The sequence below is a fragment of the Cyanistes caeruleus genome, chromosome 2, assembly GCF_971803275.1.
Source record: "Cyanistes caeruleus chromosome 2, bCyaCae1.hap1.1, whole genome shotgun sequence".
In the NCBI taxonomy this organism is placed as follows: domain Eukaryota; kingdom Metazoa; phylum Chordata; class Aves; order Passeriformes; family Paridae; genus Cyanistes; species Cyanistes caeruleus.
In genome coordinates, this window is record NC_141702.1 from 103,680,585 (window position 1) to 103,706,864 (window position 26,280).

Here is a 26,280-nt window from a genome sequence, read left to right on the forward strand (position 1 = left end):
AGGACACGTTGGGCGGGGTTTTGAGCATCCTGGTTTAGTGAAAGGCTCCAAGCCATGCAAGGGGTAGGTACTGGATGACCTTCACAGTCCCTTCCAACTCCAGCCATTCCGGGACTCCGCGTGACTCGAAGCTCGGGCACCGCCCGCCCCCGCCCCACCATGGCGGCCCCGCCGCCCCACAGGCCGCCACCAGGCACCGGGCGACAGCCGCCTTCCTATTGGCCGAGCCTCTTCCCGTTCTTCTCTTCTATTGGAGGAGAGTGGTCCGTAGGCGGGGACACTCGCTGAACGACGGCTGCGGTGGCGAATGGGCGGGCGCGGCCGTCCCTCCCGGCCGGCGCTGGGGCGGGAGCCAATGGGAGCGGCGGGGGGCGCGTGCGGTGCCGGGAGCAGGTAAACAGCGGGGCCGGCCGGGGCGCGGCAGCGGGATGCGGGACGGGGATGCGGGACGGGGATCGGGACTGGCACCCGGGACTGGCACCCGGGACTGGCACCTTCTGCCGCCAGTCTCTGGATGGGACGGGACGGGCCTGGCCAGCCGCCGGCGTTCGCGTGGGGTCTCGGGGTCGCTGCGCTCCCAGAACTGTGTCTCTGTGTGTGTATATACGTACATATGTATATTCTTACATAGGTGCATATTATATGTAAAAAACCCCACTTATTTCCATGTGTGTTCGTGTATGTACGTGTGTTAAAATATCTGTATACCTGTTTCTCCTGGGCGGTGGCGGAGTATCCCGGCTTTCGTTTGGAAGCGCCTCCGGCACACCTTCAGAGGCAGACGGATTTTTTAAGCGTTCAGTAGGGCAAATGGAGAGCAAGAACATCTGCATGGGAGCAAGGTCTCCTCTGGCCTCCTGCAAAACCTCTGTCTGGCGGGGTGGGGCTTGTCTTGGTGGTTTTTCCCTTTTTGTTGAATGTTTGTGTCTCCGGGCGGGCTGGCCGTGCAGCTGGATGCTCAGGGGAGCAGTCCCAGCCCTGCTGTGTACCTGTGTCCCCCGGGGGGCCCAGGGAAAAGCAGCCACTCGGCCAGGACACAGGAAATCAGCCCCAGCACAGGTGTCCTTGGGTGTCCCCGAAGTGTCACCTCCAGCGCCTGCTGGCTCGGATGTCCTCAGCAGTATTGGGACCGATGCGTGCTGCTGCTCCCGCATGTGAAGTGTGAGCCGAGCTTTGAGGTTTTAGTTGGGAGTAGTTCTTCAGGGCTGTGGTGCCTTTGTGCTGTGACAAGGAGTTGGCTGATAGAGTATTTGGGCTCGGTACTGGCAAAATAATCCTTCTGACCCTTTCAGAGAGGGTCTGATTTCAGCTCTGCCAGCAGAACCACCCTTTGGGACTACATCTTATGCCTTTCTTGTGGGACAAGAGAAAGCACTGGTAGTTCAGCCAGAATGCAGAAAGAAAGCTACAAATCTGTACAACTTCCCATAGCATCTTGTGTTTTGTTATTTTTGTGTTCTGGGGCTGAAAGTGAGTGGTATTTGCACACTGAGATGGTGTGTTCCAAGTCCCCTGTCATTTTAGCAACATGCCCATTCTGACTTTATTTATTGACAAGAACCTGGGAATCTTTCCTCCTAATTTTGGCCTCACCGCTTCTGATTCCTTAAAAGTTTATTTCCTTCTCTTCATATTTACCAACAGCAGTGGTTGCTGCAGCCAAAACTTAGGAGAACATCAGGATCTCAGTATCATCCCAAAGCTTTCTCTTCATCTAAATATAGCAAAGAAAATTCATTTCTCTTCATCTGATTGCCATCAAAGAAAACAATATGGATAAGAATGAATTTTAACTCTCAAGTAGGTAATTAAGTATTCTGCCAGGCTACAGCAGCTATTCTGTGCTGTATATTGTAGTGGTATGATTTGTGATGGATGAAATACAAAGCAAAGGATTTAGATTGTTCGCAGCATGAAAATAAAAGGCAAACTAAGGCTGGATTTTAATGTTAGTGAACTGGCCCGGTTTAATCAAAATCCATAAAGTTGGTTTTTCACAGTTGAGGAAAGAGGTCTCTTGCATGAAGGACGTCTAGAAAGAGAATTGGTGACCCCTGCTTCCCTTCAGCATTCACAAGACTGCTGTAAAGCAGGAGTAATTGTATTCCCACCTCAGCTCCTCTAAGAAGCACTTGCTACTGGCCTAGTTTTTGTCCCCTTTCATTTTTTTGCTGTACAGTTTTGAGAGTGGGGTCATTTTGCTCTTAAGCATTATATGATTTTTTTGAACGGGATCTGATGGTTTGAGAGATAGAGAGGAGAACCTTGTCTGAGGTAACTTAGTGCTTCAGTTTGATAATGGACTAGCATGTTGTTTCATGTACTTGATCACACTCTAAAGCTTTATGTGAATATGGATACAACTTACATTTATCTCAGTGCTCCATGTTTCCCATTCCTGAGCTGTTCTTGCCCCTTTTTCAGCTTAGCCTAGTCAATATGCATAGATGTATTTGCTGTCATGAGCATGAGTAGGAAAGAAAGCTCCCTTGCTTTCCATTATGGTGTATGCAGCATCCTTTTGGCAGGCCCTTCTCCTTAGTTCAGGTAGTGAAATGAGACCAGAAAACAGAGTGGCTTTGTACCTGTTGTAGGTGCCTGGTGCTCTGTGGCTCCCTTTTTGTTTGTCAAGCAAGTCCCTGGCTTTCTGTTCTTTCCCTCTGCTCAGCCCAAAGGGTGCTGAGCAGAGCTGTCATGGTGGGCACGTGTGTGAGAGTGACCAGGCTGGTCCTTCCTCCCCTGGAGGACAGATTGCTCAAACCACAGCTCTCTCTGGCAGCCAGCAGAGCCTTGGTGCCAGTTCAAAGTGCACCTCTGATGAATAAATAGGGGCATTAGACAAAATTCCTGCTGGATGGGGGTAGAGTTGGTAGGGCAGAGGGAGAGAGCCAGTGTTCCTGCCCCTGTAAACCATATGTTCAAGGCTCCTGCTTAGGTAAGAGCCATAAAGCCACACAGCCAAGGGTTTTGCAGACCTGAGGTGGGGGTGGGCTGCTTGTCTGGCAGCGAGCAGAGGGCTTGTCACCTTAGGGCTCAATCCTACTGGAAGGGAGATGCACAGTGCTCTGTATTCCTGGTGTGGGCACTGCCACTGGGGCTGCTCCCATACCCACTCTCTGGGCCAGCCCTGCTTGGACATGGGTCTGTGACAGCAAAGGGAAATGCCTCATTGTCTTGTCAAAAGCAGGACACAGCTGATGAGCACCTGGTGTTGGCACCAGAGAGTTGGAGGGTGTTGAGACAACCCCTTGGGCAGGACAGTTTAGATGAATCTAAGGCAGCTGTGACTGTCTGCCATAGGAGCTCCTGTAAAGTCTTGGATTCATTGGGACATGTTTGTGTCAGCCCTCACTGAAACACGGCTGTGTAAACAAGGGACAGTGAAGCTGTGTTCAGGTCTGAATCTGCTTACTGGCCAGAAGTATCATGGCACCTTTACATGTCCATATACTTGCTGGGGGAGCATAGGAGAAAATGTCCTTAAAATTGGCTGTATTTCAACATGAGTCTATTTCTTCCCATGTAACTGTGAAGGTTAGTAATTGGCACAGTGGTTTTGCTATTGGTTTAACTCCTCCCATGGGCATAACTAGGGTATTGAAAGTAGGCTAACTGGCTGTCCCTTCAAAGTCCTCTGTAGAATTGCTCTCTTTATGTAGCAAAAATGATTTCTTGAATAATGTGAGAAAAAGTTCTTCAGTATTTTCACTGGGTTGTTGAAATCTAAATATTGGTCCCAAATTATCAGTGAGTAAAGCTTTATTTATTTCCTCCCTGGTCTCTCACATGAGCAGAAATTTTTGAGAGTTATTTAGTCACAGATCCTGTGGAATGCATAACTTACCCTGTTCCTTATCCAGAAGTATGTCATGATAGAATGACTTTATGTATCTGACTTCCTTAAAGACCTAAATCCTATAACTGGAGCAGAGTCTAGTGTCCCAGCTGTAAATTGGGAGCCCTCATGTGCTCAATCAAAAGCGTGTGTTAAGCACCCAGAGAGGAGACCTTGGTCTCTGTAAGAAATAAGCACACAACTGTTAAGCAGCTCACCCAGTAAGAACACGGGATTACTATGAAGCTGACAGGCCTGAAGTGAGGGTTAGCCCTGCTTCTGTTTCCTGTAACTCTACCATTTTTATCACCAAAGGAGGAACAAAATTATATGAAAAAGCAAGAGAAGCCAGGGGAGGAGCAAATGTCTGAAAGATGTTTCACTTGGGTGGATTGAGTTGATGTTCTAAAATTTCTTGAAGGTGCAGATGTGTTGAGGAGGCTGTGAAAGAAAGGAGGGGGTCTCCTACTCCTCCTTTTTTCCTTCCTTCAAAGTGAATTTCACTTTCTTTAGTGAGAAGCAAGAATATCTCACAGATCTTCAAAGTATCCACTCTGACGTCAGGGTGTGCTGGTTGGGCTGTGAATGTATGATTCAGATTTAAGTGACTGTGTCCAAATCACGTGGCTTCTTCAGCTTCCTCTTCTATTTCCTGAGACATAGGAGCTTGGGTAAGGTTGTAGAGGAGAGTTATTCTGGTAGATATAACTGCTTACAATGCATTAGAGGTATTGTTTTGCTTGTGGACAAGTGGCTGAGTATCAGAAAGTGGTTATTTACTTGCCTTGTTAAGCTGACTTAATAATGCTAGAAAGAATTTTCCTATTAGTTGCATTTATAACTTCCTGAAATACTGATTTTAAAGCTGTTCTGCAGTACTCAGGGCAGTGCACCTTCTCCCTCTGGTGTCCAGAAAGAAGAGCTGTTCCTTTCCTTTCTGTACTCTGCCACTGTTTTGCCTGCTTTTCTGCATAGCAGTAGGTGAAAAGAGGCCAAGCATTTCTAACCCCCACATTTTTTCTCCAGGTATTTTCCCATCCAAGTAGCTTTGCTTTTAATCACAAGACAACATAAGGAAGAACCCACGAGAGGCTCTCCTAAGGAGACAGGTCTTTCTCTTGCTATGCAAACCTCTTCATCGGCAAAGAGAAGCACTGCTAATAAAATTCATCTGGTTAATAAACAGTTATAAGACAGCATGTAGCTCCTGATTAGTGGCTTATGTAAAGCTGAGGCTCCAGGTTACTAAGAAACTTCTGCTCCTTGCTGATGCTCACGGGCGTGTTGTGTAAGAGCTGAGCTCTCTGAGCTTTCTGACAGGCAGCCAGTGTGTGAGGTGAAGCTGTGTCTGTCCCTTGCCAAACAAACACTGAGCGCTGAGAAACCTCCTTTGTGGAAGGTAAGGTGTACTGATGGGAGAGGGGAAATAGAGGCAGCAAGTGAATGCTGTGGTAAAGAAAAGTTTCTTTAGTGCTGCATTTTGTTGATATCTGTGCCTGCAGCAGTCCCAGTGACTTCAACTGAACAGATTGTCATGCCTGGGTGAGGGCAGGATAAATCTGCCGTTGAGAGAAGATGGAGCTACATGGTGTGCTTGAGCCTCCCTGCTAAAATCTGCTGAATCCTCTACAGACTTTCAGTTATTTGCAGTGTGGTGTTCACTCTTTTCTTCCCCTGTGCTCTGCTTGTCCCCACAGCCTTGAGTAGTGCTTGGCTGTGTCCTCCTGAGTGCCCTCTTGGAAAGCAGCGATGATCACGTTCATGAACAATTCGGACAGCGAGGAGGAGCCCTGCAATGAGAGAACATCCCTGATGTCTGCAGAGAGCCCTCCAGTACCCTCCTACCAGGATGGCCTGCAAGCCTCAGAAGCAGGGGAAGCACAGGCACATAGGGTAGGTGTGTGTCCCTCATGGGGAGCAAGGATATGGGGTGTGGTGGCAGAAGTAGTCCTGCTACCCCTCAGTCCCACCTACCAGACTGGATTCTAGGATTGGCTTTGGTTACTGTTGTTTTCCTGGTGTCACTCTCAGTCAGCAGCAGCACTGCCTGTTGCCACTTCCTCCACTCTGACTTTTTCCCCATTTTTATCTCCATGTATACTCCTCCCTTTTCCTTCCTTTTGTTAAAGATACAGGCTTTTAGTCAGGGCCTTATGCTTTTAGTCAGGACTGTTACAGGATATCCTTTTTAGCCTTCTTGTTTTGCCAGATACCCTTTGTCTGCTGTGGTCAGATGCAGCTAATGTTAGAACAGAATCTAGTCCAGCTGCCAGCAAAGCAGCAGGATAAAGCAAGCAGTGTTTTTGGGAGAGGAGGAACATGTCAAGCGTATGTCAACTCAGATGAAATTTTTTCTATCTAGTTCTGGGCATCTTGCCCTTCATGTGTCTATCTATATATTTGCATTTGAAGAGGTCCTTAGATACGCATGGAATTGGCTTAAAAACTCTATTGCAGCATGTTTGCAATGGAATTTAATGGAATTTCTAATTGTATTGTTCAGTTGGTACCTTTCTATTAGAACTCACCTGCTATGCTGTGGTGACTTACAGCAGCCTCGTGAGGTATGATGAAGAAAAGAAGCATCTTACACATTTGCTAATATTTATTTTCAGAAGAGGCGAGCAGGCAACAGCCGCGGCCCAAACAATATCGCTGGTGGAGAAGTGTCCGGCTCGAGTATTCCAGTGAGGGAAAGCGCCCTGGAAAATGAAGAGGAGGAACTGACTCTGAAATATGGAGCAAAGCATGTAATCATGCTCTTTGTGCCTGTCACCCTTTGTATGATTGTTGTCGTCGCCACCATAAAGTCAGTGCGCTTCTATACGGAGAAAAACGGGCAGCTGTAAGTGGGGTCTGCAAACAGCCTGAGTATGTGGGACCCCCTGCTCCACACACACGCTCTGTGCATGCAGAGTGCTTCCTTAGCAGGCTGGGAGAACCTTTACACTGGTAAAGGTGGCTGTAGAGACATACAGAGAGCTTACTAAAGCAGGCTATGTTCACCTGTGAAAGTTTTTCCCATACCTGCATTGCACTGGTCTGTTAGCACTGTCATTTAGGGTTCCCCGAGTGAGGCCTGTGAGCAGCATAATAATGAAGCTGCTTCATTCTGCAGCATAAAAGGCCCAGGCTGAACTCCTAGGCTGTTCACTCACTAGCTGGCAGCAATCAGGGAATAGCATGTTCATTTGGATGAGTGTCTCATTTCCTGGTGATAATTCTGGTTCCTAAAGACTCATGGTGTGGATTCCTAATTCCATCCAGCTCCTGCTGACAGTGCCTGGCTCCTGGGGCCTGGCTCCTGGGGCTCTAACTGTGCTTCACATACAGGGTGGAGAAAGGGGGACTGTGGTCCCTTGAACTGAATCAAAGGAAACAAAATTGGGGGAAGGGCTGTAGGGTGGCAAGAAGGGATAAGAGTCCAAGACTCTCCTACCAAGTGTGGAAAGAAAGGGTGTCCCCCATTTCAGAACAGCACCTGGGAAGTATCCTTGTAATTATCATGGAAAGGTTCCAGAACATGCAATAAAAATTCATGGCCTGCAGAGCACTTACTAAAATAAAGTGATTTATACTCTAGGTCTTTTTGCTTAGAGCTCTGCCAGCCACAGCTGCTCTGTAAGAATGTGCTTGATAGAGACCACTAATCTTTAGCTGATAATTAACTTGAGCCTAGCCCCTTCAGAGGCTACATCTCATGTTTGCTGTCCTTGGCAGTCCTACCTCCTTTTCTTTCCCACACACAGAGAGGTCTGGTTTTATCTGGGACACATGGTTAGATAATATCTATGCTTTATATGGCTTTTGCTTTATCCTGTAGGATCTACACCCCTTTCAGTGAGGACACCCCTTCTGTGGGCCAGCGTCTCTTGAACTCGGTGTTGAACACCATCGTTATGATCAGTGTCATCATTGTAATGACCGTGTTCCTAGTGCTGCTCTATAAATATCGCTGCTACAAGGTAAAGCATTCATGCCATTTTCTACCTCTGTGCTGTGAGCCTGGGATCAAATGGGCCTTGCATGGCAGTGAGAAACATAGGCACTGCATTGGCTTATCCTCATCTTGGAAACAGCAGGAATCATACTGTGCAGAAGTCTTTGTAGTGATGGAGCTGTGGCTCTGAATAGGCTTTGCCATTATTTTGTCACTAATGGCAGGCCCTTAAAAACAAGGACTGCTACTTTGTGTTAGTCAGGTCTGAGTTTTCGGCTTCTGATCCAAATGTTTTGCCATTTGTACTTATGGACTAAGTTGTACCATTAATTGTGAATGCCTTCTATTAAGACATTTCAGATGAGCTTTGTGGCAACTGGTATTATTCCTGCCTGTGGAAACTCTGGTAGAAGAGCACAAGGCTTGAAGAGAAAGGCACATTCAGGTTCTAAGATGCTCAGGGAGTTCTTATATGTGCATTTGAGCTCTGTCCATTCCTGCTTTTTACTCTTGTCCCAAATACAGAGTTTATTTTACAGCCTTGGGCAAACCCCTTCTCCTTCCTAGCAAACAAAGAATGTGCTCACCCGTACGAGCTAGCAGCCAGTATGGATACCCATGAAAATGCTCAGGCCAAAAAAACCCAAACTAACTAAAACCCTAAGAGACGGAATACAAAATGAAAGTGGGAGAACTGAGGGGAAGTGGCTGTCCTTCCTCCTTCACTGACCTGATAGGGAAGGCAGGGTCTTTGGACCCTGGAAGAAGAGTGCAGGAGACTGTTGGGCTGCAGTTCTGTAACCTGTGCAGGGGTTACAGCCCCTACCATCACTTTTTCTTCTTATCCTTTATAGTTCATCCATGGCTGGCTGATCCTATCCTCCTTGATGCTGCTCTTCCTCTTTACCTACATATACCTCGGGTAAGTGGGAATGGTGCAAGTAACCTGACAGCTCAGGGCTCCTTCACCTCTTTGCTGAGAATTCCCACTTTGAACAAGAAAAGGAACGTCTTCCCTTCTCCAAATGGACATTTAAGTGTTGTTAGAAGAAGATAGTTTTCTTTTTTAAAAAGTGAAAAAGAAGATCTTTAATAGTCAAAGCTCAATTTTATAAAAATTGTAGGGAAGTGATAATGGTGAGCATGAAATGAACAGGCTGAATCTTAAGGTACAGAGGCCCTGGATTGAGAAGCACGTGGAAAGGCACTTTATGTGCTGAGTTACTTCTCTGATTTTTTTTTCCCTTAGACAACATTGTTTCAAGCTCATTCCTTTAGCTCCCAGCTCAGGTGAAAGGAAACTTCTAACTTGTGGATGACATTTGTTAAGACATTTTCAACTGTGAGCATATTGCACCTGATGGGATGACACTGACAGGATTTCTTTGCTGTAGACAGTCATGTAGCCACAGGCCTCTGCTCGTTTAAGACCTGAAATCCTGCCTGCTCAAATCCTTGGAACTGCTGTTGAACTGAGGACTAAGGCAGTGTGGTGTGGATCTGTAAAAGAGCACATCCATCTCATGCAGGAGGAACAGAGCACAGAGCAGCAAGTAGCCAAAGGGCAGGTTCCCCTTTCATGATGAGAATTGCTCTTTTCTGTTTCCTTCTGGTGTAGTTGGGGGCTTTCTTGTTTAACTAGAGCCAGTGGGATGCTTTGCATGTCACTTGCTTTCACTGCTTTGATAAATTTTCTTGTGGTATTCCAGTGAAGTATTGAAGACATACAACGTGGCCATGGATTATCCCACTCTGTTCATAGTCATCTGGAATTTTGGAGCTGTTGGAATGATTTGCATCCACTGGAAAGGTCCCTTACAACTCCAGCAAGCTTATCTCATTATGATCAGTGCTCTAATGGCTTTGGTGTTCATTAAATATCTACCTGAGTGGTCAGCATGGGTGATTCTAGGTGCAATCTCCATCTATGGTAAGTCTGGGTTGTGGCTCTACAAGGTGTGGTTCTTGGAGAGGTTACTCAGAGGCAATCTCAGGACTCTGTATGTCCTTCAAAAAAACAACCTTATGGTGCTAAAAGCTTTAGAAAGTGCCAGATGAGCAATTAATTTGACTCCCTGCCTTGTCTCTTGCTAATTGTGTAGGTAGTGTACCTCAACCAGGTCTTTCAAAGTGGATCACCAAGTCAGGGAAGGACTGAATCTCACCTAACTACATGGTAGGGGTGGTTGGATTTTTATCAGTAGCAAACCTGACAGTCTTGCAGGTTTTGTTTATTGTTATCAAGAGATCATGGATTTTGGTATAAATTTCAAGTGAACCTGCAGAACAAGAGGGAAGAGATCTGATGGAGGAGGGAGGGTAGGCAAAGAGGTACTGGACTAAAGGCCTTCATTCATGTGAAACACAGAGCCAGCCTATGTAGTGATGGATTGTGGAATGTGAACAAAGCACCCCCACTCCTCCTCTAATTAAATTTAACATCTCAGTGAAATGCTGCTGTCTACTTTCTAAGAACTCATGTGGTATTCTCAAGGGGCTTTTTATAGGATTAGCACAGTGAAAACTCTTATTATTACATTAAGGCTTGGAGATGATATTTTTAGTGAGCAACACTTTAAGGGACTAGAACAGCTAGAGTTATGCAAAGTGGTGAAAAGTGTCATTCAGGAAATCATCTGGTTTATATGGATAATGTAAATTTGAGGGGAGAATATTTTCTTAAAGAAAAAGAATGTAAAATATGTATGGCAATTCAAGATGAGATTGGTCCTTTTCTTTCTGCAGATCTGATGGCTGTTCTCTGTCCCAAGGGGCCACTGAGAATGCTGGTAGAAACTGCACAGGAGAGAAATGAGCCCATTTTTCCTGCATTAATATATTCCTGTGAGTAAGATTACAATGTTAACGTTTTTAGCCAGATGAAACTCTGTTAACGTATTTCTGTGTCAAAGCAAAGAACACTGTCTTAGCTACTTTCTTGCCTTAAGAATGGTGCACAGTTATGTCCTGGATCAGACCATTTGTAGAAGGCCTTGGGTATCAGTTACAATGTTGCTAACTCTGATTAGCCAAAGGGAGCCCACATTTGTCTTGTGAAGCTGAATTGCTGAGAAACAGATTTATCCTTTCAGGAATATAGTGCATAATATGCCTCTTTTTTCTGCACACAAAATGCTCTGTGAGTTGAGCAGCAGAGTTTGCCAAGTTTTGTGATGAGGTGGTGCTCACTCAATACATTTATTTATTATGTGTATGCTTTACAGACACACTTTAAACATATGGTGAGGTTCCATGCCTCCTGCAGCCCCCTCTTACCCTCTGTACTGTACAGATGGCAGTGCTTAGAATATATTTGCTTTATTGTTCATTGTTTGGCTCCTCACTTTGTAAAGGGCTCCATTCAAGTACTGCTCTGCAAACAGAAACAGTCACCTCCTCCCTGGCTTTCTTGGGCTGTTTAACTACCACAGTGTCTGGTGCCCTTGTCCAGAGGTATTGACATGCTTAAGATAAGATTATTGGAAGGCAGGAGACTCAACACTCATGGGACCTGAACTCAAGTGCTTCACGGACCTCACTGACTCTTTCATTACATCACTTGGAAGATGAAGGGTTATTCCCAAATGTTTGGTGCTAAGCTGAGGATGCCTACAACCTGACTGATTTTTTTTTTTCTTCAAGCATTTAATGTTACATAAATGCTTTTATGTGTTAAGCAGAGTCTCAGTTCTCCTCAGGTGCCTTCCCTTTTACAGGAGATTCTGTTACACTGTCCTGACACAATCTAGATGAAGTCTCTCATGTGCTTTAGTTAACAAACAAGAGTTTCCCTAAAGGAGAATGCAATTCAGCAAATAATACTGGACAAAAAGTTCTTGTGCAGAATGTCAGTGTCTCCATTGCAAGACCACATTCTGTGGCTCCCTCTAGATGCAAAAGCATCACCTTGGCTGAGCTCATAGTGGAAAAGCAGGCACTGTGTTTGCCTTGGCTTATTTTGTTTAGCTTAGCTTCTGTAAAATCAGGAGACTGATGCAGACTTAAATAAAAAGCCGATTTGAGTTCCTGTCTGCTGATTTTGGAATGGTTTGTATTACTTTTTAATTTGGGGATCCCAAGAATAAACCCCCAAACATCAGTTGCTGTTGGAATCAAAACAGAAATATGCAATATTTTGACAGGATGAAACCACAACAGGCAGAGAGAAAAGCTTGCATTCTGCCAGCTCCTGTGATCCCTTGCTTGTGTGCTGTACCTTTAGCAGAACATGAGTAAGCAGTGTTAGTTAGCTTGTGTTACCATCATTCCCTGGGAAATTGTTTTCTTTGAGGAGAAGAGCCAGAAATCAGGAAGAAAACAAAGGAGTTGAGGACCCTATTCCTGAAATTTTGCTTTCTTTAATCCACAGAGAAGATTATATTGACTCTTAGCTGCTTGTGCTCTGGGACTTTCTTAAAAATGGAATGGATGCATTGGTTGGCTTTCTCCCACCTTGCTGTCTCAGTGCTTAGGGAAGCCAGCTGAGTGTTTCAGAAGCATTCACAGGGGCAAGGGTTTGTATTTCTAGGGACAGCTGAATACTTATTTCCTCTAAGCTATAGTGGCCAATGTTTTATGCAGCCAATTACTTTTTTTCTTCCAGCTGCTATGATGTGGACAGTTGGAATGGCAAAGCCAGACACAGCAGCAAGAGGACCAAGCCAGCAGACATGGGATGCAGGTTTGTTTGCATGTCCCTCTCCCATACAGAGCACTGTCCCACAGAAATAATGAATGTGTTTGAGACTGAACATAAACATAAACCCCCAAATCCTGATGGATGACTTTTATTTTTTCAGTGTTGTTACTTGCAGAACTCGGTGATGTTCATAAACCTCCTGTTAGGAATGGCAGCAAAAATGAACAGACACTGTAGGAGGCTCCAGTATTCAGCCACTTTTATTTTAAAAAAACCCTAACAAACAACACATCAAACAGAAGTGTTGTTCAACTCACATCTTCGATGTACTGAAGTCAAAGCTGAAAGGGGGCTAGTGGGGGATTATATTTTTCCATACTGGGGATGGTAAATTACAACATAGGCTCCTAAATATATTTGTGTTCAGACCAGTGCCATGGAGTACCCCTCTGTAAGTGCAATATGGCTCACCCTGCTAAAGAAAATAAATTTACCCTTGGGTAAATCCTTGTGTTAAGATAGTTACCTACCAGTAGCTTTTGTGATTCAAGTTTACACTGTAGCTGGTTCTGCAGTAATTTGTGTGTCTTTGCTTTTATCTTCTTGAGATGCAAATTAAACTGCAGTTTTAAGGTGATTGAATAAAATCTTACTTATTTTGGGAGGATTTCCTGTCTAGTCCTGCTGCACTTCAAGACGACAGTACCTTTGAATGTTAAAGCAGTAAATGTGTGCAAAGGTTTGATAACTGAACATGCTGCCTATTCCAGGATGAAGCAGCTGACATACCAAGAAATGGCAGGGACACAATCCTGCTGGGTAATGGGGCACAGAGCAGGCACGGACTACAGGCTGAGGGGTACAGAATGCTCTGTGGAAGCTCTGTGTCCCAGAACACAGTCTGCTTGCACCTGCAGCAGCAGCAACCTGTCAAACTGACATGCACTGGAGAGTTTGTAGGAGCTTCTGAAAAATAGGAACTGTCAGATGGAAGCATATATCACAGACTGGCTGCTTCTGAAAGTACTGCCAAAGGTTCTGTCAGACGTGCTTTAACAGAGGGTGGAAAAGAGTTAAATTTGTGGACAATGAAATGTGTCTGCTTTCTACATGTGAACAGTCAGCTCCAATGTCAGTTTGACTCAGGACTTCTCTCATAAATGGCAGTCCTCTTAGTCATCCATTTTTGTTATATGGCTGGTTAGGGAATACCTGAGCAGCTCCACCCCTAATGTATAAGACTGTGGGAATGCATATTAACTTCAGTGGCTTTTCCTTGTCATTCTGGCCCGTGTAGAGCAACATTAGGTCTGTGTACGTGCTCACTTGTTAAAGCCATTGAGCTCCTGGGTGGCTGCCAGAGAAGCTGTGAGCATTTACCCTTCTGACTCTTCCAAACAATAACACACGTTTCCTTCAAACTAAATGTCTGCTTCAACTGGTCCTGATGGTTGCACCTCCATGAGACAAAGGGCTTACCCACAGCAGGGCAGCTTTACAGGACTGTGGATTTCATGGGCTAAAACATGTTATAAACATAGCTGTCTCTTGTGTTTCTTGTGTTTTTGTAATCCATTCTTGGCCTGTTTTTGTGGAACCAAGCTGAGGATGGGAGAGAACACCTCAGGAGCCCTTTATATGCAGAGTCTCAGATGTCAGAGACAAGAAGTCCTGTTCCAACACGCCCTGTCACTTCTTCAGAGGAGCTTGAGGAGGAGGAAAGTAAGGGAAGCTTTATACCTTTTTTTCAATGTAGTCAGAGCCTGACATTTTTACTCTTTTTGGTTAACACTCCGTTACCCAGTTTGATGTAATCACAGTTAATTTGAATAGTTGTGCTCACTGAGCAATGAAGATTGTGAGTCTGACTGTGTATTACCTCTTTCTGCTGCAGAATCTGTTCTGGGATTGTTGTTCCAGTGATACCTGTTGGCTACATGTACAATTTAAACAGTCCCTTCTTCCCCTTGGCTCCTGTCCCTTTCTGTCCTTGTGCTTCCTCAGCTGGTTCATTTGTAAAGCAGCCCAGGGAAGCACTTCAGAGAATGAGGGAGAACAAAAGCAATTAGTGGGAAGAGGGGCTGGAAATCTCAGCCTCCTCAGAAATGTGTGGGTCCAGTTTAGTAGCCAGAACTAGGAACCTTTACCTGCTCCCCAGGGGACAAGAATTTGTTTAAGAGGAAGCAAAACAGGAGGCTGAGAATTAACATGTCTTCTTTTTCCACTTCTTTCAGGGGGTGTGAAGCTGGGCCTTGGAGACTTCATATTTTACAGCGTGCTTGTTGGGAAAGCAGCTGCCACAGCTAGTGGAGACTGGAATACCACACTGGCCTGCTTTGTAGCCATTCTCATAGTAAGTGAGCAGCTTTTAGAAGTCCTGTCACACCCTGTTCAGCCCAGAAGTGTTGCCAGAAGTACCAGCAGCTGAGCACTACTAAATTAGTCCAAGTAACCTGCTAGGTATTTAGGAATATTCTGTCTCTAGGCTTTAAACAGCCACTGCAGCAGAATGATCCAGACTAATCAGAGCAGAGCCAAGCATGGATCTGGTGGGGGTGAAACAGCCCCAGGGAACTGCTGGTATGTTTGCTTCAGACACAAGAGTCAATATTAGGAACTCCACACTGATTAGCAAGCGTAGTTGAAACGGCTAACTCTGTTATTCTAGAGAGCTGATAGATAAGAAGGTGAAGACCTATCTTATTCTACTATTTGAGCTGGAAAAAATGAGAAGGAAGGAGACTTAAATCCATGGAAATTATCAATAAATTTGCAGTCTAGAAACACTGATTAAAAAAAGAGAATTTAAAAAATCCTATCTGCTGATCTTTAGATACTGCATATTTTTGGAGCCCAGTGTCTTTGAAGTAAGAATGGCTCTGATGAGAGAAGGAATTAATATTTAAAGGCACTTAACCATACTATCTACCCAGAATATACAACAGCTTCTTCCCATGCTACAAAAAGCAGATCTTGGCCTGCTATCCAGATAAAACCAGAACTCATCCATTGTTATAAAGGAATCCAGCCAAAAGAACAGCAGTGGATATTTGGTTTCAGTGTGGGGTTTTTTTTCCCTCCTTTTTATTTTCTCCTTTCTTTTTTTACCCTAACGGACCTTGTAAACTAGGAATATAAGTATTAGAGACCTTCTGTGGAACTCCTATCTGTGCAGTTCACCAGGATTTAAGTGCTTTTGCCTGTTGGATCAGTACTTCATTCATAATGGCACAGAACAAGGAGTAAAATATTGTGCAAAGAAGTTTACCTCTCAGCGTCAGCTGTACCTCTGGATTTGCTGTTTATACCAGTTTCTCAGCAGACAGCTGTGCTCAAGACTGCTGAGGAAAAACCTAGCCAACTTGAGTGGAAGACGAAGCTGGGGGCAAATACATATTCTGCTGCTGGTAACTCAGGCAGTCTGCAGCGCTCTACAGTGCATTTAGACAATTATCTGTATGTATGACAGATGTATTTCTGGTTCTCTTATTATTATGTCCTTGTGTTTTTTATTCTCTTCTCTCTGACAGGGTTTATGCCTAACACTTTTACTACTGGCTGTTTTTAAGAAAGCACTGCCTGCTCTTCCCATTTCCATCACCTTTGGCTTGATCTTCTACTTCTCGACAGACAACCTTGTGCGACCATTCATGGACACCCTGGCCTCCCACCAGCTGTATATTTAGAAGAAGTGGGAGTTAGAGGATTCTTTTTCAAGCTTTTCTGTGAATTATGGTACAATGTTTGGAATAGGTCATAAAGTTTTTACACTTAGTGCCATATATTTGTAAGGAAAACACTAATTCTGTGACGTGCTGTGTACTAAAAACCTAATAGTTACATGTTGAACTGAGATTTTTCACAGGACTCTTGGTGAAAAGCCTGGCTCCTTGCTGATGTCAGAGTGTTACTTTTATTTTATTTGATGTGCACAGTGGCTGTTGTGAGCACAGAAACCTGTATGTGGCATGGAACACTGGAGAGGTGAGGGGTCTGATCTTCTGGGAGCTACATAAGGTTGTTTAGTCCTGGAACTGCAGTCAACTTTAACCATACTCTAGAATTTTTAAGTCTTCACACGTTTGAAGTGTTGTACAAACATGAGGTGCAAGTGATTGGAAAAGCACAGCTGGCAGCAGGCACAGAGCAGTGTGTGAGCATTAGAGAAGTGAGGCTGAACTTCCTGTGTTGGCTGCTGTGCACACAGCACCTGTTGAAATTGCCCCATAGGCCTTTTTATTCTGACCTGAGCTGGAGATAGTGAGCCATGAGGGATCGAGACAGGATGTCAGTGGTGGGATGTCTGAACATCAGGCTCCTGGCTCTGAGCACATCCCCCACTGCAGCCAGCAGCTGATGAAGGCAGGCCTGCCCCTTCAGTGCATCAGATCCTCAGCGTGTGGAAACAGATACTGCTCTCTCCTCCCAGCGTTTTACTTTTTAGGAAATATTTTTCTGGGTCCATACTGCAATCCTGAAATGACCCTAAGGTGGAAATGTCTGAACAACTCCAGTAAATCAGACCTGTAACTTACTGTGTGTGTTTCTGGTCTCATTTCTGTGCATTATTGTAACTACTCCAAAGGAGGATTTACCTTCCCTTTATTAAGAGGTCCTCTCTTACACTGACTGAGACTTGGTTTACTTAGGTTTTTGTACTGTTTAAAGATTATTTTTTTAATTACAAAGTTTGAAATAGCTATTTAGTGTCAAAAGGACTCTTTTGGAAATATCCAGTCATAGTTTGTATCAAAATATTGGGGTGCAAACTTTAATCTGTTGTTACATTACTTTTAGGAATAGCTATACACCCTCAAGTGAGTTCATTAAGAAATCACAGTGCTTGACATCAGTAAAAAATACATAGGACAGACTGAACCTTTATGTTTTGTCCACCATTGAAAATAATTTTATTTCTACTCTTTGAGTCAGTTTTTCAATAGTTGCCAAAGTTATGTGATTTTTTTTTCTTTCCTTTTTACTTGTGTCTGTTACTCAAACAAGTTCAATTTTCTTTGACAGCTGATCAGTGTCAGTAAATGTAACATTATGTGAGATTTCATGACTAATGCAATGTCATTGAGAGACACAGAATTTAATTTCTGGAAATAGTTTCTAGCTAAGGCTTTGAATTACACATTTTTTATGTAGTGCTTTTTCCAGTAGACCTGTTCAAGTTTATCTGCTTTGATATTTAACAAGGACATCACACAGGTGATTCAGACTAATTTTTAAAAAGTGCATGAGGGTTTTTACAAGGGGTGTGTGTGTGGGTGTGTTTGTGTGTCTCAGTCTGGACAAGTCAATAACTCTTGCTCTTTGTTAGTTTTCTGTCCTCATTTCTCACATTTGCAATGTTTGGACTTAACAACTGCAGACAGAGTTAACTATTACTAAAAGTATTTCCTTTGGAAATGTAAATCAGTAGAGCTTTGTTTGCTGATTTTTAAGGTTTATGTGAGAGTTGCTTTTTCTATTTGTTTGTTTGTGTTTGTTCTTTTTAATGAAAACAGTTAGAGGGCCAAATTGGACGAGAATCCCTGGGAAACATGCTTTTACTTTTTGCATTGCATGGTGTAGAGAGGATGTGAATTATTTGTATATACTGAAAGAAAAATCCTGCTTGGCTTATCAGGGTTGTAGCATATTGTTAGAAACTATTTCTATGAAAGCAGAGTTGATACTTGAAGGAAACTGGGAGGGGTACCTTCACATATTGAAGGATCACCACTGGTTTTCTGCAGATACCTGCTTGCCAAAGACTGGCCTTCCACTGACCAATTCTGCAGAACTTACAAGAATTGTAATTTAAAAGGTAACTGAACAACAGATTCTGGCAGTGCAACAGAATGTATGATCCTGGTGAGTGATAGGAGTATATCATGGATATACTGGAGTGGTTATAATTGTGTAAAAGTTCGTATGTATTTACTACAAATATATATTTGTGTTTGTGTGTGCATATACACAGACACGGAAATTTTAAAATTATGTTGAGTGATTTCTCATCTCTTTGAATGTTTTCACTTGTGCATAAAGTGAACTTTTGTTTGTGATGTTAACATTGTGCAGCATGGCTTAAGATGTGAAATGCAGAGGGCAGGATTTATCCTACTCATAGCTGGCTGCTACATGAGATACTGTCTCAGTGACCTGGCAACTTAAATCAGCAAAGCATTTGTCTGCCTAATGTGCTCATTCACCGGTGTCAACTTGCTGCATGCTCCGAAGAAATCCTGCTGTTCCCCCAGATGTGCATCTCTGAAACAGCACAGCTGCCAGGTACACTGAGGTGACACCTTTCTTGATGCTGGTGTCACTCGATATCTGAAGTCCTAGGAGGTGCAATGTGTTGGTATTTTCCTGTGTGATCCCAGTCACACTCACCCTCCTCTCCAGTCTGAAATGACAGTTTCACTGCATCTAGTCTCAGATGTAGCTCGGGCATACATCAGCCTTTAAGATCTAAGACTGAAGCCAAGTCCATGAACAAAAATGTAGTGGTGAGCCTGCCTAATGCAACCCCCCAGTGAAACTTTTGGTGGGAGATCTGGGGTTGTTTCAAGTGTCTGCTTAAAGGTTGTTTTAAGTGTTGTTTGTGTGTTAAAGACTGGAGATGAGCCTTGTCCTTAGAGGATGCACAAGAAGCATCACAGTCATAATGAAAAAAACAGAAACAGGATAGTCCTTGCAGAAGCACATAGCTTTCATTTGATACTCATGGTCTCATTCATAAAACCTGACATCAGGCTCTTTGTTCTTGCCTTCATAGGTACTTCAGTTAATCCCACTGTGTTTTCTTTCCTCTTCCTCGTAACTCAAACTGGGTTTTGGTTTAAATTTAATATATAGTTATTTTTCTTTATTGTTTCCCTCAGTCCCTGAGCTCTGTTTCTGCTTTAGAGACGCTCCTTGGCAGCCACGGGAGGGCAGTAGGTCTATGTGGAGAAGTACCAGCCATTTTCAAGTACTCTGCCGTGTGCCCCTTGTTTTTCAGAGGCTGAAGGCCCTGGAATCTCCTTCGTGGCAGGAAAAAAAATAAAGGCAGGCACCCCACACTGCAGCACAGCTGTGGTTTTGGCCCAGCATGGGAAAGACTTCCAGTGAGAACAAGCTCATGCTGAACAAAAATCCATTTAAAACTAGCTGTTTTCAGTGTGATGCCATGTTCAGCACTGCAGTCCTGGGTGAGATGCTGCTGTTACATTGCACACTCAATTTTGTTTGGGTTCTCTCTCCCTTTTCTTTTTTTAATGAATCATCCAGACCTAGTATGATTCTTCAAAGCCCCAAGCATAAGTAAGGAGCTCCTCCAGCATTGCTAAATTAAATTTATTACAGAAATAAAGATTTCTTCTGAACATCTTCAAGAAGGAAAGGAATAATTATACTTACTGATTTGTCATTCCTCCTCTCACTTCCAGTCTCCTATCCCAGTAGGTCTTGCTAATCTGGGGGGAAAAAAGAGCACACAGCTCTCATTCCAGCTCTTGGCACTGAAAGATAAACTAGATAATATTGGATGGGGCTTTGAGCAACATGGTCTAATGGAAGGTGTCCCTGCCCATCGCAGCAGGGTTGGTACTAGATGGTTTTTAAGGTCCCCTCCAACCCAAACCATTCCATGATTCTCTGTTGTTTGTGTCCTCAGGAGGACCAGAAGGTATCTTACTTTCTTGAACTCAGTTGTTTTGTAAGAAAGCAGTCTGGAGAGATGTGGTATCTTTGCCAGAAATTCTTCTACAACACTGTATGCCCCAACACACATTGTATTTCTCAATCAATTTATCCTTTCTTCCTTTGTCCTCAGGTAAAGTGATGTGAGCTGTTCCCATTCTACAAGTGGGAAACAAAGCAAGAGAGAAAATCATGGAATCATAGAACAGTTTGGGTGAGAAGGGACCTTAAAATCATCTAGTTCCAACCCCCTCATACAGGTAGGGACACCTTCTACTAGACCACGTTGCTTTATCCAGCCTGGCTTTGAACACTTCCAGTTATGGGGCCTCTGCAACTTCTCTGGGCAACCTGTGCCAGTGCCTCACCAACCTCACAATAAAGAATTTCTTCCTAGTACCTAATCTAAACTTCTTACCCTCTTTCAGTTGGAAGCCATTCCCCCTTGTCCTATCACTACATGCCCTGTTAAAAAAAGTGCCTCTCCCTGTTTCTTTTGTGCTCCTCTTGGGTACTGGAAGGCCACGTGACCATGCTGAGTTTGAGCTTGGATACATAAGGAAGATCTGTCCCCATCAGCTCATGGCATCAAACACCATCACACGAGTTACTGTTACTTCTTGCTTACATATTGCTTTGCTGCAGGTTAGCTGTTACCCACCTTTTGCCACTCTAAATGCAAGATGCCTGCCCGAGCACTGAAGGAGTTAGGCAAGTATGAACTGTTATCTTCATTGTGCAACACATTTGACAGGTGTCCGAGAGCACAATTTGGGAGGTGTCAGTGCTCAGCACTATTTGTGGCTCAGTATTGAAAAGATATAAATAAACAAAGACTATGAAGTGGAACTAGCTAAATTTCTTGATATAGAAACCTGAGACAGGTACAGGGCCAAGTAGAAGTTTTCCAAAACTGGGAACTGTTTGAGCCCTATCAATGCAGCCTGAGGTAAGCTCCCACAGCCAACTCGGGATTAGATCTGTGCAGAAATAAAATGCCAGGAAGCCTGGCACTCCTGAACTTGCCTTGCAGAAGGGGGTGGAGTAGGAAAAGCATTAGGCTATTTTCTCCTGGATCATTGGTTTCTATGGTTTCAAGGAGATCTTGCTCATACAGGTATAAAATATGAGTTAACTCCACAGCTAACTTGCATTTAAGCAGATCAGGAACAATGTATAAAGTGAAAATGTGGAAAACTAATCCAGCCTATTTAACTTACGCCATGCCACCTTCAACCTTAATAGAAGCTTAATACAAGCATTTAAAATTCTCCCTAACTTCACGGAGCTTCATGTGTGTATGAAAGAATATGAGCCTCCCTTGACAACCAGTGTAAGACAAGCAAGATCCCTGGAACTAAAGGTAGGATTCAGGATTATTTTAAAAGCTACCTATCCTGTGTACCAACAGTTAGTAGCAATACTATGCCAGTAGCATTAACAAAACTGTTCGAAACAGGAAGGTCATCCCTTCATCAAGCCAGAAAAAACATGCTCTCTCTTTAAGCCCCTACCAAATGCAGTCTTCGTGATATTCTGGAAAGTTCAGATTTGAGCTATTTTTGTTCTCCAGCTATTATACTAATACTCTTCCTGAGTAGTGTTCTGTTAAAATTTCAAGATGCATGAAAACTTTAACTTTCTTCTTTAATATGGAAAAGAATCCCCCTGATTTCTGCCCCTGTGATTTGGGTGGGCAAGCAAGAATGAAATGGCAAATGCACTAAACGAGGACTTAAATAGGATGGGAAAATGAGGGCATTCAGCATGAAAAGGGTTAAGGTGCCTTCTGTGCTTCTCTTGTGTGCACATGCTACCTAACACTGTCATGAAATAGGAGCACTGCTGCAGAACAGTAGGAACATCTGTATTTCAGGGAAGGAGTAACATTTCCTATGCTGGGAAAGCAGACCACCAGCTAAACTGAAGCCACAGTTGCTACAGAGCTTTGAGTGGATGGTGCAGAGTGTAGTCACTGTCCAGGCTGCATCCTTAGATACTGTATGTGGTGGGACTGCTGAAGGAAAGGGTCATCTTTGTGCTCACACCTTGGGCTCCTCCAGGCTAGAAATCTCACAACTGTCTGGGAGTTGATGGGGGAATGAACCTGCAGTGCTGGTTCTCAGCACTGCTGTGCCTGAAGGCAAACTCTTCTCACTGTACAAACTCACACTAGCACAGAGCAGGTTGAAATGATTCTGCTGTGCTTCCACTGAGGCTTTCCAAACACTTCTTTAGGCATCAGGAGCACAACAGAGCAGAATAATGCCATTAACCTTTCAGTACAGATAGGAGTTGAATAATTTGCTCAGGGTCAAATGAAGGGCTTAACCTGGATGTCTGGAGCGTCTCTCAATCAGTCACTCCTACCAGAGGCTTGTTAATTGCTGGTGTCTCCCTCTTAGTTGCACTCTGGTACGTGTCAGTCAGGATGTTCTGCCACCAGTCAGTCGGTCGCTCTCTGTCCAGGTATGCAGACACAGATGTAGATAGCAGAGGTTAGATTATGCAGTCCTGCTCAAATGGCCTCTGGAATTGGACTGATAGCCACAGCAAAGCAGGAAAAGGGTCAGTCAGCACCCAAAGGTAGCAATGATCCTGCCTTCTCATACTGGTTTTGGTTTTTGAAGCCACATCCCTGCAGACTGACTGCTAGAAGTAAATTGTCATGACAATCTGTGAATCATCATCTGGCAAGTGGATGGAGTTTATGAGTTTGTCCATTTGCCACACAGGCACTCAGAAACACCCTGCAGCTTTCCACGTCTCTGTCCCACACCTTGCTGTGTTTGGAACAGTGAGGCAGGAAGCCAGGAAGCCAGAACAAGTACTGGCTTTCAGGGCAGTGAAAAAAACCAGTGTCTTGGGGATGATTCCAGGCTAGGGCAAGGTGGCTCACTGCTCTCCAGCTCTGTCAGACATGGCAATACCGTGCCAAAAGCCAGGGCAATGGCTGAGTTTGGCAGCACACTTTGCCATTAACCAGCAGAACTGTGATGACTAGTGTTGATTCTTAGTTCCAGTAAAGTGTTCAGAAATAACCCTGTTTCTCCCATGTTCTCTGGCTCCAGCCCGCCTTCCCATTTAGAACAACTCTAACCAGACTGTTCAGATAACTCTTCTGTCCTTGGCAAAAGGCTTTTCAGAGCGGCTAAATGCAGGCAAAGGGCTTGTTTCTGTTTGCCTAGCTTCAAAATTAATTTGCCATGTTTGCCCAGGGGGTGAATGGCTTTGCCAGTTATCATCTGTAAAGTGAATCCTGGCTGGAAGCTACAAAGAACTGAGCCTTTCCACTTTGTCCACGAAGGATCAACTGAGGTACATGTAAATAATCAGGTGCCAAGGGAAGAAAGCAGAACACCAAACTATGCAAGCAAATGCAATTTACAATAAGCAGAAACAACTGATCTGTCTAGTCCAGACAAAGAAGAATTACAGACTAAATTATGTTTAACTGAGTCCAACAGAGAAACAGAAATGCCATGTTCTTGAGGCACACAGACGCTAATCAGGCTACTGCAGTCTTCATCTCATTCAAAATGGCTTTGCTCAACACCCATAAAAAGCACTGTTGTGCAACACAATTTGAACTGGCAAGTATAATATTGTGAATGTTTTACTATATAAATTGCTAATGTGGCAGGGGCAATGGTGCCTGTCCCTGCCCTGCACTGTTCCACACACTACCCAAAGACAAGGACTGGTATCCCTCTTTTCCATTTAGTGCTTGTATCTGTACCTCTTCACCTGGAACTGTCCTTGTCTTAATGTACTCCACCCCCACAGGCTCGTCTCCAATTTCCAAAGCACCCAGGATCCACTTCACACCCACATGGTGAAGTCTGGAGGGGTAGGTGGTGTGAGGCACAGCCATGCCTGGTGTGGTGGTGTTTCAATGGTGTGCTGCACAGCCCTTTCTGACAGCCTCCTGTCACTGAGGAAAATGGAGTAGCTTAGGCTTGCTGTGGCTTGTTACCACCTCACCCTGACAGTAACACCTAGTTTTGTTTTCTTTCATCATCCTTCCCCAAAGCAGTCCCTTTCTGGGTGATATGGAAAGGAGGGAGGTGTGAGCAGGGACACACAGAGGCAAGGCAAAACATAGGGGGCAAAGGGAAGTTTTTTGTGTAGTCTTCTTTTTTTTTCAATTAGGGGCCAAGACAGCCCTTCAGCAGTCCCCTCTCCTCCACAGAACCTGACAGCCATCTCCACCCAGCCATGGGTCTCCACCCATCTCTGCTCATCTCCACCCAGCCATGGGTCTCAGAGCCTTCCAGCAGCCCTGCTGGCATTCCCTGCCCTCTCCAGCTGTGCAGAGCAAGGGTGGTCACTGAAAGCTCCAGAAGGAAAACAGGTGTGGGAATCATGAAATTTCTCTGTGGTGACCAGTAACATGACCTGAGGGAAAGGCATAAAGTTGTGTCAGGGGGGGTTTAGGTCAGATACTAGGAAAAGGTTCTTCAGCCAGAGGGTGGTTGGGCACTGAAACAGGCTCCCCAGCAAAGTGATCACAGCACCAAGCCTGACAGAATCCAAGAGGTGTTTGCCAATGCTCTCAGGCACATGGTGTAATTCCTGTGGTGTCCTGTGCAGGCCCAGAAGTTGGACTCAGTAATTCTTGTGGGTCCCTTCCAACTCAGCATATTCTGTGATTCTAGGAAATATCTGTCCTGCTCCCTGCAATGTATCTTCCTCTTGGACATAAAATACTCACTTGAGATCTGCCATACCCCCTTCTGACAGCACTAAATCATCTTAAAATTAAAGTGATAACTGAAATGGCATCTTGTCTCTGTCCCTTTTCAGTAAGTGGAGAGAGAAAAAGGAAGGACAAGTGCAATGAATGGCAGAATGCTTTGGGATGAAAAGACACAGTTCAGAAACCACAGTTCAGAGCAGTACTAAGCTTAACAAAAATAGCTCATCATTTGTATTCTATGATACTGGATGTGCATCTACCATTGACTGAGTCAGCGAGATCACATTTCTCTGAAAGCTCTTGCTCTCATTCTTGGCCATAAAGCCACATAAATAACATATGGTACATACAGCATCATTGACACCTGCCAAAGCTTTGAAATACTTACAAGCTAACTACTAAAGCCAAGCCACCTGTCCAGTGACTTCCACTTAAGTTGTTCCATTTCATAATCCCTATATTATTATGTTGATGGAACGCCATAAATCTACATAGTCAGAGAAGACATTCCATCTGCCCTGAAGAAATTACCCTCTGGAGAAGATGAGTGAACTCACAGCAAAACCCCTCAAGAGGTAGCTCATCTGAGCCTCAGAAGTTGCTTGGAGAAGGAGGACTGAGGGAAACACTACCAGTGCAGCTTTTCCTTTGCGGTTAGCTGTATGAACATGAGAGAAGGATGGTGACATATATTCGGGATTCCTAGAATCATTAAGGTTGGAAAAGACCTCCAAGTTCATTGAGTTTAACCATAGGTGTTGCAGTTAGAGAAACAGCTTGGGCCTGTCATATGCAAGAGAATTTCTGAGTGTTCTCTGAGCAGCCTAGATACTTGTAAACCTAATTACATGACCAATCGCGGCTTAATTGATGCTCCATTAACTTTTTTTTCTGCAGGTCAGTAGTCTGCCTACTAATTTTCTGTTGCAATGGAGCCCTTCTTACTGCAGGGCCCAAAGATCCTTCCAGGCACTGGTTCTTTAAGGTTTTCTGTTTGTAAAAGTTTAGCCCTTCTGGCTCATTCCTCTCTGGGGACATTGTGTTGGGTCCTACTTTATACAAGGCTTTGAGGAAGTCAGCTTTCACCAGGTGCTTCAGTCAGCATCAGCACTGGCAGAGGTTTATTTGGGTGTTCCCTGGCTCACAGTAAGTGGTGAGCTGATTTCTGGTGAGAAAACAGACTCCTCTCAGAACTAACAATTAACAGGGAAAGGAAGAAAATCCCACCCAAGGGATTTTCCTGCTGGAAGTCACAGCCAGGGAGCCTTGGGCTCGCCCTTCCCAGCACCCTTCTTGCTGCTCCTACCCCAGGCCTGCAGCAGAGCTGCACCATTAAAACCTTTATTACATAAGTATCAACAAGCAGTATCAGGTGGGGATAGGATGGCACAGCTAAAGCATTTGCTGTGGAGTCAGGACTTCCAGCTGCTACATGAGGCTCTCCCACTGACCTGCAAAATTAGGATATTTTGAGAGTTAAATAATCTTGA

The 26,280-nt window shown here is 44.3% G+C and overlaps 1 protein-coding gene and 1 long non-coding RNA gene across 4 annotated transcripts in view; one reads left to right on the plus strand and one right to left on the minus strand.

The window, feature by feature from the left end:
- The first annotated feature begins 307 nt into the window (after positions 1-307).
- On the plus strand, positions 308-18,402 carry PSEN2 (presenilin 2). Its single transcript, XM_086870585.1, has 11 exons — positions 308-393; positions 5,533-5,728; positions 6,451-6,680; positions 7,659-7,800; positions 8,630-8,697; positions 9,485-9,705; positions 10,521-10,619; positions 12,379-12,456; positions 14,017-14,136; positions 14,649-14,767; positions 15,945-18,402. The coding sequence occupies exons 2-11, from the start codon at positions 5,585-5,587 to the stop codon at positions 16,098-16,100; spliced, it is 1,377 nt and encodes a 458-aa protein (XP_086726711.1). The 5' UTR covers positions 308-393; positions 5,533-5,584; the 3' UTR covers positions 16,101-18,402.
- LOC111926284 (uncharacterized) overlaps positions 1,942-26,280 on the minus strand; it is a 28,318-nt gene continuing 3,979 nt past the window's right edge. For 2 of the 3 annotated variants that reach the window (XR_015281331.1, XR_015281329.1), the window contains 3 exons: positions 19,810-19,865; positions 6,364-6,537; positions 1,942-5,625 (listed from right to left, as the gene is read on the minus strand). This is a non-coding gene — a long non-coding RNA (uncharacterized LOC111926284). Of the gene's footprint in view, positions 5,626-6,363; positions 6,538-19,809; positions 19,866-23,815; positions 26,242-26,280 lie in introns of those variants that run through there. The other variant, XR_015281330.1, reaches the window with a different exon arrangement.